This window comes from Leptidea sinapis, chromosome 28 (genome assembly GCF_905404315.1).
Source record: "Leptidea sinapis chromosome 28, ilLepSina1.1, whole genome shotgun sequence".
NCBI classification, from domain to species: domain Eukaryota; kingdom Metazoa; phylum Arthropoda; class Insecta; order Lepidoptera; family Pieridae; genus Leptidea; species Leptidea sinapis.
The window spans coordinates 7,277,512-7,296,678 of NC_066292.1; the positions used below are offsets into that span (position 1 = coordinate 7,277,512).

A 19,167-nucleotide genomic window follows, 5' to 3' on the forward strand; every position below is an offset into this window, starting at 1 on the left:
CGCACCCGAGCGCGCCCGAATGCCCGACGATTTTTCACACAACACCGCGATAATAAAATCCACAGTTTGAGAACGTAATTCACATCCAGAAAGTTTATGGTGGCAATTTTCAGAAGGAATATTACTCGGCCCGTCTGATACGATTTAATATTCTACGATGCTTTAAAATATTTATAAAGTACGTTTGTTTCGCGTCGGGTGCTTCAGGTGTGTTCATTACTATTCCGATGTATGGATACTCCGGCTGACATTTGAATATTTTGGAGATTTCCATGCGAATAACCACTCAGCGTTCTTTATTCACGTCAGTCGTTTCAACTTCTTCACATCAAAAGGTTATTTTTATACTTAAATGTTGTTTTGGCCAGTTTTTTTGAAGTAATATTTTGAAAGACTATTAAATTTTCAAATAATCAACTGTCAAATCTCATGTAAAGTGTCAATTGAGTCGCAGAAAGTATGATTAGTGTTGACCATATACGGATATGGTCACAGGTTCATATTGGATTATAATTATAATTAACTGGATGCACGTGTAAAAGCTGTAATCGGTCGCCATAAAAAATACGTCAACCTTGCGAATATCATACTTAAGTCTAAGTGGCTTGATGTATTGGATTTTGAAATCACTCGCAGTAGCAACAAAATATACCTTTTGTTATTTATCTATTCGCTCAAACGGAACCTGTTTATCTGTGTATTCGTGGGTACTCGCGCTTATCATTTCCAAGACAACAGCCCTTTTACGCAAAAAATTTAAATTTAAAGTGGGATTTTTTTCTATACTATTTCCATACACTTCTTCCCATTTCGCACTGGTAAAAGGATCCAATTTATTCGCGTACATGAATACAATAAGCGTGTCCCAGTTACGTTAAGTTAAAGCCCTCATATGTATCGAGATGTGAGCAATTAGAGAACGCAATGACTTATCAGACTCCTTTCACATAAAAGGCATGTTAAAATGACTTATGGTGAGTATAAATGAGCTGACGTGTGTAATTAAATGTATCGCTAACCAGCTACCAAGCCGCGGAGTAATTATCTGCCGATATTTCCAACGATTCGATAACAGACGCTGCGCTTCCTAATAAGGGCGCATTATTTATCGGTACTTGCAATTTATAACTGAGACTATCGTTATTATGAACGATCGAGATATACTTATAACGAAACTCTATCCATTTGTTCGCAAATTTTTATCGCAAAAGATAGGCAATTTGAAGGTCGGAATTAAATTGGATTGCACACATGTGCGCTTGCACCGACTTTTAGAACAAAATATATAGGTTTGCCCGTTCCTCATACTAATTTTACCAGTGTTAGTCCTGTAAAGCTTCGATTGTGTGAGAATATTCCAGTTTTACGTATTTGTTTAATGTTTTAAATTCAATTGCAAATACCTATTCATACTTCAACATAAATTTTCATTTGATTGTTTGTAGCAATAATGAACTGAAATGCTAAAGTTGTAATGGTAGTGATCGACTATTACCCAAACATCGAATTAAGTTTGTATTTACTGAGATTTTTAGTTTAGAATTAGGTACCCAAGAAATCTTTAATTAAGCTTATTTGAATTAGAAATTTATGTAATTACCGCAAGCTATTTGTTTTATCTTGCGCATTTTATATTAAATTCACTTCATTACTTGATCCTTTATAACTATCATCTCTTATTATGCAAAATGGTTTAAGGTAGATACTATATTCATTTCCTAAGATAAAAATCTCTTGCTTTCGCAAATATTTTTTAGAATTCTTTCCTTACCTGTTTTGGTCGTTCATTAGTAGGAATACGAGTATACTACGTGGGATGGCCTAGATACGATGGATGATAGATATTTTTCTGTCATAATCAGAGAGGGTTTTATGCGGACGAAGAAATTCAAAACTTGTGTTATGCTTAAAATAGCAATCCGTTGCCCTTTATCACCCCACTTTCATTTTAAATTACAAAAATATTTAAAACATATATTGATTGCCCCAAATTACTAAATAAATTTAGTCTAATAGTACCAGAAAGAATTCCACGTAAGCCTATTACTCCACTATGTCCACTTCGTCGAACGATCCTAGGTAGAAATTCCCCAGTCCCACGGTTACGTAATATTTTCAATTTTTATAGCGTAGCTGACATATTTGCTGATTCCTTAGCCAAATTCCGCAAGACCACATTGGTAATCTTTAATAATATTGTCATTGAAAAATTAATATAACTGTGTACCTACTCATTTATTGATATTAAAAAAACTGTTTACTAATAGGACCAAGGTCCTATTTGTCAGATTGAAGTTTGGTATCGTACATCGAACACGTAAAATTATATCAAATTATAATAAATAATTCTTCATAATAATTTAAAGGGCCAACCGATGTTACGGGGTGTCTGCTTGTATCTGCCCATATTAATAATGATATGACATTTGAAGTGGAGAACCGGGATAAGAACCAAATCACAACAAACTGCGTCCGTCGATCAGACACAAAAATTGTTGGATCATGTGTCTGTAATAGTACCGGCAACTATTTTGTTGCATAATCTTCTAAAACTGCAAAGGAATATCAAAGGATGCCAACGTTAAAGCTATAAATACACTGCTTGGATCATCCAAGCATAATCCTGCAATATTTCAAGTATAAGCAATACAAAGCATTTTGGCGAACTGCACCGAGTAACCGGATTTAAGTTTGAGTGACAAGATTAATCCGAGACTAAACTAAAACATGTCTCGGTAAAATCAGTTTGGCCACCGACTCTCGACTGGCAGGCGAGCGGCGCCCGACGGATGACGGCGAGAGAGACCCAAAATATGTCCAATCAGGACCGCCAGATGTTGATCCGAGGATGACAGCGTGTGTGCCCGTTTTATCTACTGCTTCAATATAATATTATGATATCTAATATGAATTATTATGGTCTGTGTGTGATTGATTGATGATTAAACTAAGCATCCAATGATATCAGCTATCTTGATTGTAAACTCCGCTTAGATTTGTATCATACCTATTTGACAATTCATTTTTTGCAAGTTATTGCTATTTACTTATTATAACTGTAGTAATATGCGATTATTAAATACCCGAATAAACAAATACATAATATAATAAAATTATATCTTCTTCTCTTTGCGACAAACCTAAAGCAATTTATACATCTAGATAGAGTCTCTTGCTGTAAGACAAGCGATAGAAACAGGCAACTTTGTGTTAATTTGCGTGAATTGCTAAAAATAGAGGTTAGTTTTTGAGTCTATTTCTCTACGTTTTCGCAGCTGTCTCTAGACGTATAAAATATGATCTAAGTAATGAAAGAAACTCTTCTATTGTGAGTATGTTTGTTGCGTGTCTGTAATGTGTGATTTGTCAACACTGTTCGCTTGTCACATACTGGCACTTACATTCAACATCAACAATTATTCTTTTGGACACGGAAGGCGGCACGGCGTTTGTCGCTATACACAGGTATGCGCCCATCTCTGTCCGGCTTATACGTTGCAGCGATAATGTATCTCCTTCGTACACAGTCACTGTAACAATAACAAAATATAATATATTATTATTATCACAATAATTATTAAACTTGCCTAAAAGTTAAACGTAATTAATAATAAACCTTATTAGTAAACGTCTGCTCAATTCTATGATCTGCTTGAGATTTCTAAATTTCAATTTATGCTAAACTAGCTGACTTGACAGACGCTATTTTGTCAATAGAAAAAAATTAAAATGAATATAGTATATTATACAGGGTGGCGCAATAGAACGTGCATATTTAAAATATTGATTAAAAAATAAATACAAAAGTTATAGTTAAAATAAAACTGAGGTATTATTAATAAATAACTGAAGTTTATTTTTTAAAAATAACATCGTCTAAATGATGACCCTCTCTACGACGACACTTCTCTAATCGCAAACGGAAGTTATTGAAAACTTTCTTCAGTAATGCTGGTGTAATTGCTGCCATTTCACCACGGATATTCTCCTTGAGCTGATCGATGTTTTTCGGATTATTGCTGTAGACTTTGTTCTTGAGGTATCCCCACAAAAAAAAGTCAGGAGGCGTCACGTCTGGACTACGTGAGGGCCATGGGATATCACCTCTTTTCGAAATCAGTCTGCCAGGGAACATCTGTTTCACAACCGCCATGGAGTCATTTGATGTGTGACAGGTCCAAACCAAGTCCTAGAATTTACTATTCATGAATTTTCAAGTTCTGGAGCCAAAAAACCTTCCAACATCGCAACATAGCGTTCGGTATTAACAGTGACGTTTTGCCCCCGTGCATTTTCAAAGAAAAACGGTCCAATTATTCCTCTACAGGAGATTGCTGCCCATACTGTCACTTTAGGACTATGCAGTGGTTTCTGGTGCTTGAGTTTGGGATTCTCACTGTTCCAGTAACGACAATTTTGACGGTTTACGAACCCATTGATATGGTAGTGGGCCTCATCTGAGAAAAGGATATTGTCAAAATTGGAAAATCGATTAAGCATTTCATTAGCAAATGCGAGCCTTGCTCCGAAGTCAGACTCTTTCAATTCTTGTGTTAACTGCAGCTTGTAAGGATGCAGTTTAAGATCCAAGTTTAAAATTCGTTGCAAACTTCGTCTCGATAAGTGTAAGACAGACGATCACTTGCGAGTTGACATTTGTGGATCTCCTCGTACAGACTGCATAACTCTCTCAATATTGTCGCCGGTCCTAGATGTTCTTGGACGATCTTTTGCTTATGGTTTAAACGTTGAACCAGTCTCTTCAAAACGCTGTATACTGCTGCCATATTTTAATTAAATTAGCACTCGGAGCTTCACTAATTTACCGTAGTCCATATTCAGAACAATATAAACGCCTAGTAACGATGTACGAACGAGAGTTCTCGTAAAATGCGCGCACGCAAAATGCGCGACGCTTCCCGTCGAAGTGACTCATATTGACTAAAACTCCATGAGCCCGTCTACCCAACGATGCAGAGTCCCCCCGCCCGCGCACTTTCTACCCCGCGAAAAAAGATGATGCAATATGCACGTTCTATTGCGCCACCCTGTACTTAATAGATAGACATATGCCTTCCTGGACTAATCTGTAGATCTATAATATACGATACACAATTCCACCATACATTATTTTGTTATATTATTATCTCATAGGGTTTTGACAGCTTTTTCGTTGAAAACTCCCAGACGGCTTTTTTATTTACGGCTTATTTTTAATGACACATCCTTGTTGGATACCGTTCGCGAACCATGCTATCCAAAAGCGGTGCAGTAGTTTTTGAGTTTATTGCGAAAAGACAGATAGACAGACGCGGCGGAGGATTTTGTTGTGATGAAATATGTTGTGATGAATGTGGAGTAGAAATCGCAGAGGCAATTTGAAGCATTATTGTTTTGTTTGATTGATTTATTTTCATTGATGTTGGTTACTTAAGAACATTTTCAGACTTTTATCTTTCGTTAGCGACAACATAACATTTTGAAATGTATCGGTCAGTCAAGGTCTTAAATATCGCTACGTTCTATTTTTTGTTCATTGTAACTTGACTAATGCACTGCAAATTATTGGAAGTACAAATTCTCTATTATAAGCATTGAAGTATATATATAACAAACAACTGAATCACACTCAAAAAGTGCCTGAAGTAAAACTCTGCCTACGTGTCTATTAAGCAGAGTTTTATACAATAGAGTTTGAACATTAATTTTAAACTAATTTTAAACAGCTCCCCCCAAATATCGCTATGATGATCGGTCTTGCGCTGCCCTCAACCAACGTGTTCCAGCGATCTTGACCAGATCGTCGGTCCATCTTGTGGGGGGCTTAATAACACTATGTCTTCCGGTACGTGGTCGCCATTCGAGGACTTTACTGCCCCAAGCACTGCCACTTCATTTTCGCAGCCATCTGGGCTATGTCGGTGACTTTGGTTCTCCTACTTTTTCATTGTACGTCAATGCTTAAAATATAGAATTTTTACTTTCTGTACTTCCACCTAGAAAACTTTTGGTTTTAAGTAAGGTTTTATTTTGTGTGTGTAAGTGTAGGTTATCCTTCTTAGACCAGTGCTGAGCCTTCATGGGCTTTAAGCCTTTGAAAATGATAGAAAGTGGAAAAAAAAATAGTATGAAACCCATTGGAAACCGAAGAGAATTTAACAAAAATGAAAGGAGAAATAAATTACGGGTGATCTGATGTCGGGAAGTGGAAAAGGTGGGGTGTGTGGGGTGTTTTAAGGTAAAATACGGTTTCTCTCGATTTCTGCCGAAACTGCAAGTCCTTTGGAAATAAATCAAATCATCAAAAAGATCTTCTAATTTTTTCACATAATCTCAAAATTCAATAAACCAAGTTTTTGGTTTTTTATTTTTATCTTTTCCAATACTATTTTTTTTTTCACGAAATTTGGTGAAAATTTACCTTTTTATGCACAAATACAATCAAATCTATTTATAAATGTAAAAAGGATAATAATTTAGTGTTATGCTATCCATTTTTTTCATTATTATTGATTAATTTAATTAATTGTAATCCATGTTATTGCTGCTACGAAATACCATGTATGAGTCCTCTATGATACGCGTTTTGATGGGCTTAAATTTTCCGAACATTTACCATTGTAATCTATATTTTTTTTCCACTATCGAAAAGTAGAGATTTTGACGAACAGAAAATAGACAATTTTTTTAAAAAAAGGCTTATAATATTTTGATGGGTGATCGATTAAAAATAAGTTTTTTTCGATATGTGTCAAAATAAGGTGAAACAATAAATATTTCAATTCTAATAAATTACAGTGTATTTGGGACATAAAAAGGCATATTTTCACCAAATTTCGTGAAAAAAAAAATTGATTTTGGAAAAGATAAAAATAAAAAACCACTAACATGGTTTTTTGAATTTTTCACATAAATTTTGAGATTATGTGAAAAAATTGTAAATACGAAAGTTGCAGATCTTTTTATTACCTACAATTACTGACTTATTTCTATAGGACTTGCAGTTTTGCCGGAAATCGAGATAAACCTTTTTTTTACCCTTAATCACCCCCCCCCCTTTCCACTTCCCAACCCGAGATCGCCCGTAATTTATTTTTCCTCATTTTTGTTATATTCTCTTCCATTTTCAAAGGGTTTCATCCTACTTTTATGTTTTTTTGGTTTCAAATATTTTCGATACTGGTCTATCAGTTCATGTTTCTCTTTGTTTGTTCATGTTTTCCAATAAACTCTAAGCTAAGCTACAGAATTCTAACGAGTATACTAGAATGGATAAATTATTGCTTATGGTTCTAATAGCACCGATGATGAGTGACTTATTTATTGCTTATTTAATAGTGATCTTTTAAATTAACTATTTTTATATTAGAATTAATAAAACAAGAACGCTGCCAGTATTCTTGATACACTTCCCCGTAATGATAGTTTTAATTTAATGTAATCATAGGTAGTATTGTAATAATAAGATTAAAGAAAATTTATAGAAGTAGGCGTTACTTTGCGGAAATCCATAATTATCCAAATGCTTCGAGTTTTCTATAGTGTTAATTCGGCCAATATTTGTCTTCCAACAATTAGACACGCGTTTCGCCTCTACACGAGGCATTCTCAGGAGATGTTGACTCGCCACACTCTGGCACGAGACTCAGCTTGAGTCTCATTTGGATAATAAGATTTGTTTTGTTTGAATAAATTAAATAAAGCGACTGTTGTAATCTGTTGAAATCGATTAAAAATAATAAATTTGAAATGAATTACATCGTGTTTCTGATGAGTTGGTCGATTATGAGAAGTATTTTCATATAATTCATAATCTAAAGATCTCCAATTATGAGATAAGTAACAAATATTAATCATTAATATTCCAATTATTAATGAATACCGATATTAATTATGAACTAACATTCCCATTTAACATAAATTTATTGGTTAGATGGAAGTGAGCTCGAGCGTGGCTTAGTAATTAGTGTCTAAAAACAGGTGACGGGTTATTTGTGTCGATTCTTCGCAAATATGTGAGCTTTGCGGTTTGCGGTGAACTACGGTGCGGAAATCGTTGCGAATTAGTCAATATACCATAATAATTGGATAGCTGAGTTGTTAGTGTCGGTAGTGGCTTATTATCGAAATTTATCTATATCGTCAATCAAGTTGCAATGCTTCATTCACAGGCTGTTCTTCAAGACTTGATTGTCAATTGGTGGTTTATTTGATGAAATGAATTGGGAACCTACCTTCTGAGGACATTAAACATGAAAATAATATGTGAATCAAAATGAAATGCAAGGGTCAGGTGAGTGTAAAACGCGACGTGTTTTTCGTAACTCATTACTTTGTTCTTATTACTATTGCTGTTAATTTTTTGTTATATTTTGTTATTAATGTTAGTTTCTTGTTGAAATAATGCCAAAGAGAACGAAGAATACTGTTTTGAACAGTCAAAGTCGTGAGTTTGTTATTCACTTACGTGAATATTTTGAGCGAGAGAACCAAAATGGCGGGCCGCTATTACGCATGGAGAAAGTATGTGATAGAGTTGCAGTTGGCATTGGACATGCGACAGTAACCCGCATCAGCAAAGAAAAGAATGGCGTAATTTCAACCGCAGGATTGACTGAAGACGACGACGACAAAAAACTTGTCACGCCCAATAAAAAATGGAAAAAGGCCGCTCCTGCCACAAACATTGACAGTTTTGACGCCGCTGCAATTCACAACTATGTAGTTATATGGTTACCATGCACGGGGCGAATTGCTTACATTGAAAAAACTTGCCGCGTCTCTCAAAGACGCTTACCGACGCGCTGGACTGATTTACTCAAAACTGTGACCCAGAGAACTGTGGTGGAGCTCCCGCAATGCTACAAACCGCCAAAAGTGCAAAACAAAACTAAAGAGACCAACGACGACTAATGTCGCATCATTTTAGCACCTCTCTGACAAGGGTGACCGATTGAGAAGAACAATGCAAAGAAAAGCATCAAAAATTGAGTCAAAATGTATGCCATGTAAAAACTTGAGGCATTGCACGGCGCCTAATTCTGCCGGGAAGCAGTAATGTGTAAGCATTATAGAGTTTCGGTCTGAAGGGCGCCCTAGCTAGTGAAATTACTGGGCAAATGAGAGTTATCATCTTATGTCTCAAGATCACGAGGGCACTTGTATTGCCGCTCAGAATTTTTGTGTTTTTCAAGAATCCTGAGCGGCACTGCATTGTACTTAGCAGGGCTTATCAATTACTATCAACTGAACGTCCTGCTCGTTTCGTCCCTTATATTCATCAAAAAAATGTTTTTGGCAAAAACACTTTGGCAAAAATATAAAAGAACACATGCTGTATGACACCGCTTAAGTGTAAGCTGGGTTATAAGATATAATACTGAGCATTTAGTTGAGTTTAGATTTAACAATAAATAAATAAATAAATTTGAAATGAATTACATCGTGTTTCTGATGAGTTGGTCGATTATGAGAAGTATTTTCATATAATTCATAATCTAAAGATCTCCAATTATGAGATTAGTAACAAATATTAATCATTAATATTCCAATTATTAATGAATACCGATATAAATTATGAACTAACATTCCCATTTAACATAAATTTATTGGTTAGATGGAAGTGAGCTCGAGCGTGGCTTAGTAATTAGTGTCTAAAAACAGGTGACGGGTTATTTGTGTCGATTCTTCGCAAATATGTGAGCTTTGCGGTTTGCGGTGAACTACGGTGCGGAAATCGTTGCGAATTAGTCAATATACCGTGATAATTGGATAGCTGAGTTGTTAGTGTCGGTAGTGGCTTATTATCGAAATTTATCTATATCGTCAATCAAGTTGCAATGCTTCATTAACAGGCTGTTCTTCAAGACTTGATTGTCAATTGGTGGTTCATTTGATGAAATTAATTGGGAACCTACCTTCTGAGGACATTTAACATGAAAATAATATGTGAATTACAATGAAATGCCAGGGCCAGGTGAGTGTAAAACGCGACGTGTTTTTCGTAACTCATTACTTTGTTCTTATTACTATTGCTTTAAATTTTTTGTTATTAATGTTAGTTTCTTGTTGAAATAATGCCAAAGAGAACGAAGAATACTGTTTTGAACAGTCAAAGTCGTGAGTTTGTAATTCACTTACGTGAATATTTTGAGCGAGAGAACCAAAATGGTGGGCCGCTATTACGCATGGAGAAAGTATGTGATAGAGTTGCAGATGGCATTGGACATGCACAGTAACCCGCATCAGCAAAGAAAAGAATGGCGTAATTTCAACCGCAGGATTGACTGAAGACGACGACGACAAAAAACTTGTCGCGCCCAATAAAAAATGGAAAAAGGCCGCTCCTGCCACAAACATTGACAGTTTTGACGCCGCTGCAATTCACAACCATGTAGTTATATGGTTACCATGCACGGGGCGAATTGCTTACATTGAAAAAACTTGCCGCGTCTCTCAAAGACGCTCACCGACGCGATAGACTGATTTACTCAAAACTGTGACCCAGACAACTGTGGTGGAGCTCCCGCAATGCTACCAACCGCCAAAAGTGCAAAACAAAACTAAAGATGAGAGTTATCATCTTATGTCTCAAGATCACGAGGGCACTTGTATTGCCGCTCAGAATTTTTGTGTTTTTCAAGAATCCTGAGCGGCACTGCATTGTACTTAGCAGGGCTTATCAATTACTATCAACTGAACGTCCTGCTCGTCTCGTCCCTTATATTCATCAAAAAAATGTTTTTGGCAAAAACACTTTGGCAAAAATATAAAAGAACACATGCTGTATGACACCGCTTAAGTGTAAGCTGGGTTATAAGATATAATACTGAGCATTTAGTTGAGTTTAGATTTAACGCTTATTGCAATGGTATAAAAAATAAGGTAAGGTAAAATTACACAAATATACTTTATTATTTTTAAGATACGTAGGTCACACTAAAAGTTTTGCGTTACTTAAAAAAATAAAATGATGTAACCAAAATATTATGTTTATTGCTTTTCAATATGCTTTATATTTTAAACATTTTTTCATGCGATCGAACTATTTTTAAGAGGAGAACCACCGAAGGCATGTTTACTACGTGCTGATTGAACGCTATCACTGCATCTTCGGAATTGGTAAAAATGAAACCTCTCATCAAATCTTTGATTTTGGGAAAAATACATAAATCACAGGGTGCTAGGTCAGGGCTATGTGCAGGATGGGTGACGAGTTGTACTTTTTCGGAAACTAAAAATGACTTAGTTTTGTTGGCCGTGTGTGAAGAAGCGTTGTCATGATGCAGGAGAACGCGGATTTTTGGTCGTCTTTCGCGAACATTTTTTAACAACCTGACTAAACAAATAGTAGAATACCACTCGGCATACTTTTTTATTACTCTTTTGATCTTCAAGTGGAATTTTGCAGATCATTTTTTAATAATGTTTCTCGCCTGCCTCACTTTTGTTGGCCTGTTCTCATTTTCAAACACCCAGTCACAAGATTCCACGCGAGCCCGCTTCTGCTCCGCTGTCAGTTCATGAGGGATCCAACAACAACAAAGTTTCCGAAGTTTCAATTCTTCGTGTAAAATTTTCTGAATTTGGCTCATACATAATAAGCCCTTATAGTTCTCGAATTGTCCCATAGGTAATCCGCGGGTTTTCTTCAATTAGCCATATTATTTTCGTTGACGGCAGTTGAAGGCCACCCTTCACGAAATTCGTCATGTAAAGAAACCAGACCTCTCTTAAATTCAGCAAACCACTGCCTCACGGTGCTAAAGCAAGGTGCTTCTCTCCCAAATGCGTTTTGAAGAAGAGCGGCACAATCTTGCGGAGATCTCTCTCCGCAAGATCGCTCTCTCTCTCGAACTTTTAAAATCATAAAAAATCTTTTCGACTTAATTCCATTTTCGTTGCGTACGTAGAACTTTGATGTGTGATAAAAAAACAATTGGCAAATGATTTCCCGCCAGTGTGTTTTTTTTTATTACTAAGAAGGTTGCAAAATTTCAAAAAATATAATATTCGAAATTCAAATACTTCCGATTAGCTAGAAGTGCAAAACTTTTAGTGTGCCCCATGTAGTTAATCCTACCCATCGATACCTGTTCCCAAGTATTTTTAACATTTTTTTTCGTATTATTGCCAAATAGCATATTACTTTATATTATTATTATTATTAATAGTAATTTAAACAAAAAAATATATGAAAGCGATGTTTATAGTAGCTAACGTCATAAACTCTGAGGAAAATACATAAAGCTTCTCTTAATTAAAATTTCTCGATAACAGAGCATTTCCTAAATAAATTTCCTGAAGCTTTCATACTTTTATAAGGCTTCTACTGTTCAATAACTTGCACATTTAGCGCACTAATTAATTAATGCGTGTATTGAAAATAAACCCTTTTGTATATTATGATAAAATATTAATTCAATTGTTTAGTTTCATGATAATTTTGACGATAATATTTATTATATATATTTTTATTCAGAGCTTTATAAGGGTATCTAACATATTTATTTTATTTTATTTTATTATTACGATGTAGCTCTTAGAAAAATCAAGTAAATTATTTAAAACATCAATTCTTATTCATCTGTCGTTATGTAGTTGCACATATTATAAACATCACGTCTATCTCCCAAACGGTTGGACAGAAATTTACACCCCCTGCTTATATAGTTATGTAACGGCCGTTCTTAATATACTATCTACAGATATAGATAAGTTACTACCTTCTATTGTCAGTAATTAACTGTCAAGAATCCGAAGCTGCCCCAATATACCCGATAAGTAATTCTTATCGCCTTATATTGGGACGCGTGAATTGCAATTTCCTTACAAACTTCTATCGCTGGTAAGCTATACGTCCTCCTATTGACAGACATCGTGTACGGATAAGGTGAGTTACCGTCGATAAGTTTATTGGTAGAGATAAGTCGACGATAGTTACGATTTCTATCTCAAGAGATAGACTGAATATTGGGAACGGCCGTTAATCAACATAACATTGCAATTAATAGTTTTCAGTTCATCTATTTTACGCCTAAATAGTTTTTACCCAATAACTTTCATAACTATGAGTTCCACATCGCTCGCAAATTACCAAGTCTAATTTCTACCGCATTTTCTCTTCTTACATTCTATTACATATAATTTTTAATGCCATGACTACTATAGTCATGGCATTAAAAATTATTAAACTATAATCATTATGGACAGACTAATACTAATAGGCATTAAGTATATGAAGTAAACTTGGACATTCAGTTTCAATCTTCTTACACAAATTAAATTTGAAAACTTCATTGTAATGAGCAGGGTGTATCAATTACCATGAACTGAACGTCCTGCTCGTATCGTTCCTTATTATCATACTAAAGCGTCTTTCTAGAAATGACGTTACTCATTTTACGGCAACTTTTGCGACACCACATTATTTCCGGACAGTTGATTGTTATGGTATAAGCCGATAAGATTCCTCCCAGGTAAGGGCAAAATACTGAAGAGATACTTGACTTATCCGAAGTTTTTTCTCTGAATCCATCGGATAACTGACACTAGAAGATTTCTGTTTCACCGTATTCCTCGACATAATGTTATATCTAACCGCCTCATAACGTTCTGTTTATTGTCATAATTTTCTTCGGCGTTACACTCTTGTCAGAGTGGTCCAGGTTAGTGGCCTGTTTCACAATGGGACGCCACTCGTCGCAAACTGCCGCTCTTCTCGTGCATTCATGCAGAGTAGCGTCGACAGCTTGCCTCACTTGGTCCATCCACCTCATCGGGGACCTGTCTCGTTGTCTAGGGCCCTTGACTTTAGCCTGCACTATTAAGCGTTCTATGGAGCCGCTTTCACGTCTCGAAACATTCCCAAAGAAAGTGAGAATGCGAGCTTGTACGGTAGCAGACGGTCTCTGTTTGATGCCGAGCTCCCAAAGAATGGACTCATTGGTTCGGAATTCCGTCCACGATATACCGAGCATTCTTCTCCAGCACCACAACTCAAGAGCGTTGATCTTTTTCTTCTCACTTTCTCGTAGGGTCCATGTCTCAGCAGCATATAGGAATATGGGGAATATGAGAGCCCTTACAAGTCGTGTTTTGGTGGTTTTGGTAATATTGTCATAATATATATATTTATGTCAATTAAAATAATTTTAGTCTCGTTACTGTTATTCACTTTCATTAAAAATAAGAATTTGTAATACCAAATCTGTTTTGAAAAGAGCAGCCTTAGAGTTTCTTTCTCGTTCTTCTTCTCTAAGAAGCCTATATATATTTGCCTTACGAATGAGCTGTATGAAAAAAAAGTAACACATTTCAAGTGTAATATGGTTTATATGAAATTAAATATTTTTGATTTTCTTTGATTGATTTGATACTTTACAGTAAATAGGTTTAGCAATGAGGTGATGCAACACATGCTTGTCCAAGGCTTACTGATGCTAATGCTAATAATCCGTGTAAACCTGCGACTGTAGACATTTATACATACCTCTTTACTTTTCTTTAGGTCTTTTTCAGATACACAAACATGCACTATAGTTTATATCAGCATTTTATTTGCAAATTTTTTGCATACATAACTTTAAATGTATTTAATAAAAGCGTAACTTCAATTTTAATTAGTGGCCTACCTTAAACAATCTCAATTGTTTTTTAATTAAATTTCACCAACAATTCGAGAATGCTTTGTATTTACACCCGCAAAGCGTGGCTTATTAGATTTTTTTCGGTAAACAAACACTCGACGTACAAAAGGGTTTAACACGTACGGATTTCAGAACCTGTTGGGATATTAAAACATTCCCGTGATGACCGAAGTGAGAACGACAAGCGACCGTCCAGTGCCTGACGTGAAGAGCTCTGTCCGCGGCGTGGCGCACGCAATTAGCGTCGAGTGTCTCGTTATAAATTAATTATCGTTAATGTTTATGTTGTTTCGAGTACTCGACTCATGTTTTGTGTCTTTCAATATAGACTTTATCCAAATGTTTTGATTTTTCCATAGTGTTAATTCCGCCAATATTTGTCTTCAAACAATTCGACACCTGTTTCGCCTCTACACGAGGCATCCTCATGAGATGTTGAATCGCCAAACTCTGGCACAAGACTTAATAATATTTCGATATTTATGGATTTTTGCAAAGTAACGCATACTTCAATTAATTTTCTAACATAGACTTTGGTTACACGATATTCTAAGTTGCGATAACGCCTCCATACCAAATTGGTATCTTAAAAAAGTCTTATCTTAAAATACGTTCCTGTTAAATTAAAATATTTTTTTTTGTTAAAACGCATAAAAGGCATTTATTTTCTCACAATTGATTCCTTTAGAATTATTTTTGATGTCAATTCTAATACTGAGAGAGGAGAAGTGGCGCAAGGAAGTCTCCTAGCATTCTTTTTTGCGCTGTTTTTAATAAAATAATCATAATCCCAGGCTGTCTGATAGATTAGACTTAGATATTCAGCTATGGAGTAGTAGGATTTACGACAGAGCCATTTTTTAATAAAACATTTAAATTTATTTATAGATAATGCCTGAACAGAGGCTGGGACTTTATTATAAAAGTGTATACATTTACCCTTATTATGAAGCCTATCAGTTATAAAAATGTAAATAACTATTTAGAGCAAAAAAGTATACTAGTATATCTTTGGTTACACGATAACTTAGAATAAGTAGCGATAACGCCTCCATAGCAAATTAGTATTTTAAAAAAGATGTAATCAATTTTTATAATGTACTAATGTACTTACTTATTTCGTTGGTTACAATATCTCTTACTTCAAATTACATTTCCCGGCTAATTTTGGTGATAAGTACCTGTTTTGAAATACTTTCCTGTTACATCAAATATTATATTTTTTTGTTGGGGTTTTTAAATTCCATTTTACAAAAAAGATACCTGAAAACTGACAGAAACTATGGCGCCATTAGCAAAGCATAATTTCGTTTATTTTGAAATTATTTATGTTACAGTCATCTTTACAACACTTACGTCATTCAAAATTTCTTTTAATATTTTGTATTTTCGGAACCTGTTAAAGAAATTTATATTTCTTTCAACAAAAAACAAGAGGAATGTTATTATAACTTTCACTTACCTATTCTTAAGTTATTAGTTAAACTTTGTTAAATCCGTTATATTTTTGGTTTTTATGTTTATTTTATACTTTTGTTCCTTGATATTATAAATAAATATACATGACAACACGTGGACGTGCAAATCCTTAACACCGTTTGTGTACCTAGTACAATACGGTTCTATTAAACAGTTCCGATGCTTAGATACCAGCTTCATCACCAGCTCGGTTCAGTATAATTTTTTTTATTCCATTTAAATTGATTCATGATGTTCATTTGTGGCTTTTTTAATTGAAATAAAAAAAAACAATATTATATGTTTCTTGAAAAAATATTCATATCATAATTTCATATTTTTTTACAATGGGACCAATCTGAGAATTCAATCTTTAAATTTTTCAAGTATGAACGGCGGAAATATAAGACAACAAACATATTATAAAAACATAGAGACAAAAGGAAAACCTCGTCCTTTTTGATGTCGGTTAAAATAGATATGACATTAATCAATTTACCTTTTTTTCTCCTCTCCACCGAAATAGCCTGTCCATCTTCACGTCGCCACATTATCTTCGGCGTCGGAAACCCGTCAGCTTTGCACACCAAACTAATGTTCTGATTCTCTCTCACAGCCACTGCTGATTGGGTGCTCTCCTCATCAAGTATGTTGGGTGGAACTGCACGAGGATGAGTTATTTTAATAATAGTCTAGTAATTTTAATAACAGTCTCTCAAAGAAAAATTTAAAGAAATAAATATTATGACTGTTGACATTGTCAGTACATTTATGAAAATTTAATATAAGTTCACAAAAATCGTCACCTTTTTGCTCTTAATAGTGATTTTCATTATTATAACACTAGAAATAAGGGATTGCTTGTAACTAATAAGATACATAACAGCTTTAAGGGTAAATGTATACACTTCTATAATAAAGTCCCAGCCACTGTTCAGGCATTATCTATAAAAAAAAATAATGTTATATAAAAAAATGGCTCTGTCTTAAATCCTATTACTCCACTGCTGAATATCTAGAGTAGATTAGATTGTGATTATTTTATAGCGATAGAAATGACTGTACAATATTGTATATTTTTTATTGAAAAGAGCGCAAAAAAATAATGCTGGGAGAGTTTCTTGCGCCGCTTCTTCTCTCTCAGAGCGCCATTTGTTTCCGAAGCGGTAGTAGTATCTAGTAGTATAAGAAATGATATCAAAAAGAATTCTAAAGGAATCAATTTTGAGAAAATAAATGCCTATTATGACTTTCAATAATAATAATAATCTTTATTTAACCATTATACACCTTCTCAATCAATACAATTAACTAAACACAATACACCAATTATTATTCAAAGTTAACTTTCATTATTATAGGTAACTTAGTGACTGTCATTAAACTGATTAACCCTTTCGTTTCGTACTAGTAAATATTGTATCACGAAAGGATACAATTCCTCGTCCTTAGATCAGCGATACTTCAGGTGCCTGTACTTGAAATTAACATTTTTTTTTATTAGGAAAAGAAAACAACTACAACTTATAAAGTAACTTAGTGCATAGTTAGTTTAGTTTATAAAGGTCTTTATTTACCATAAGCTTTAAATCTAATACAATGGATACTGTACATAATCACTTAAAGACAATTATTTTACATAGACTAATTACGCCTTTTTAAAATATTTAGATATAAAACAATATAAACTTAATAAACAAGATAATGAAATAGGTAGGTATTAAAATACAAAAACATCTCGCTGACTTTATGGTCATACAAGTTTTAGATTATGTACCTACTTAAATTATTTTTAAGAAGGTATAACAATATTATTTTGCAATATAAGTATTATTGTGACATAATACTAGCACATTAATCACAATTAAATTGTTCAATACTAATCATGGAGAAAACAATAACGTAGTAATACAGTCATTATCAAAATTATAGCATTGCATTAATGCGTAAGGTAACGGATTACAATACCTACAGGCTGCGAGCCTGCGACACCAAGCTAGTTGCATAAAGAAATAACATATAAGTCAAATAAAATTGTTACCTACGTTATCCACATCTTACTATGTAAGACTTAGTGGTATTCAATGCTAGTTACATAGAAATGATGCTTATGCAATTAATTAATTTTTAAATTAATATGTTTGTTAGTACTCTAATAATCTAAATATTGATAATAATAGGTGTTACTTATCAATGATCATTTCTACTTAATGCAATATCATTGATGTTTAAGTTATTAATAGATTAGACAAATTAAATTTAAAAACAAAAATATTACAAGCGATGCGGGACTCGAACCCGCGACTTTGTGTCAGTTAAAAATCGAAATGAAGTTATCACATTAGGTTGAATGCAGTTTATTTAATAATAATAATAATAATATTGACACACTTTTTACACAAATTATCTTGTCCCAAGTTAAGCATATAATATATAGCCTGTGTTATATGTTACAAGACAATGATATATTTAATACAATATACTAACTGAAACATACATAAATTCATATAAACATACATAAATACATATAAACATACATAAATACATTTAAACATCCATGACTCGGAAACAAACATCCATATTCATCATATAAATGCTTGCACCTACCGGGATTCGATCCCGGGACCTCTAGCTTAGTAGGTAGGATCGCTAACCACTCGGCTATACAGGTCGTCATAAAAAATAAATAAATAATAATAAAATATACAAAAATAGACCCGATTCAATCATATACAAAAATAATACTTTCCATATACTGCCGGTGGACCTGCAAGTAAGTGTCTATACAATCAAGTATATTATATACTGAAATATATTGTAATGCACCGTAACGTTAATACATACATACATTGTCTAGATATTGTATATAATCCACAGATTGCCGATATTATATGTGCTTAAATAATCTTTGAATAAAACATTAAAAATCAAATCAAAATCAGTTTCTTCAAGTAGGTCACGGAAATGACACTTATGAATGTCAATGTCTTATTGAATCTACCGCAACTTCGTAAAGGGTTGAGCTAATGAGAAGAAGTAGCAAGAAACTCATTGCCACTCT

The 19,167-nt window shown here is 34.2% G+C and overlaps 1 protein-coding gene across 2 annotated transcripts in view; it reads right to left on the minus strand.

The window, feature by feature from the left end:
• Nucleotides 1–19,167, minus strand: part of LOC126972984 (lachesin-like) — a 110,501-nt gene that overhangs the window by 21,314 nt on the left and 70,020 nt on the right. For both annotated transcript variants that reach the window (XM_050820099.1, XM_050820098.1), the window contains exons 5-6: nt 16,606–16,767; nt 3,402–3,530 (exon numbers count right to left, since the gene is read on the minus strand). In XM_050820099.1, the coding sequence (XP_050676056.1) occupies nt 3,402–3,530; nt 16,606–16,767 (291 nt within the window). The remainder of the gene's footprint in view (nt 1–3,401; nt 3,531–16,605; nt 16,768–19,167) is intronic.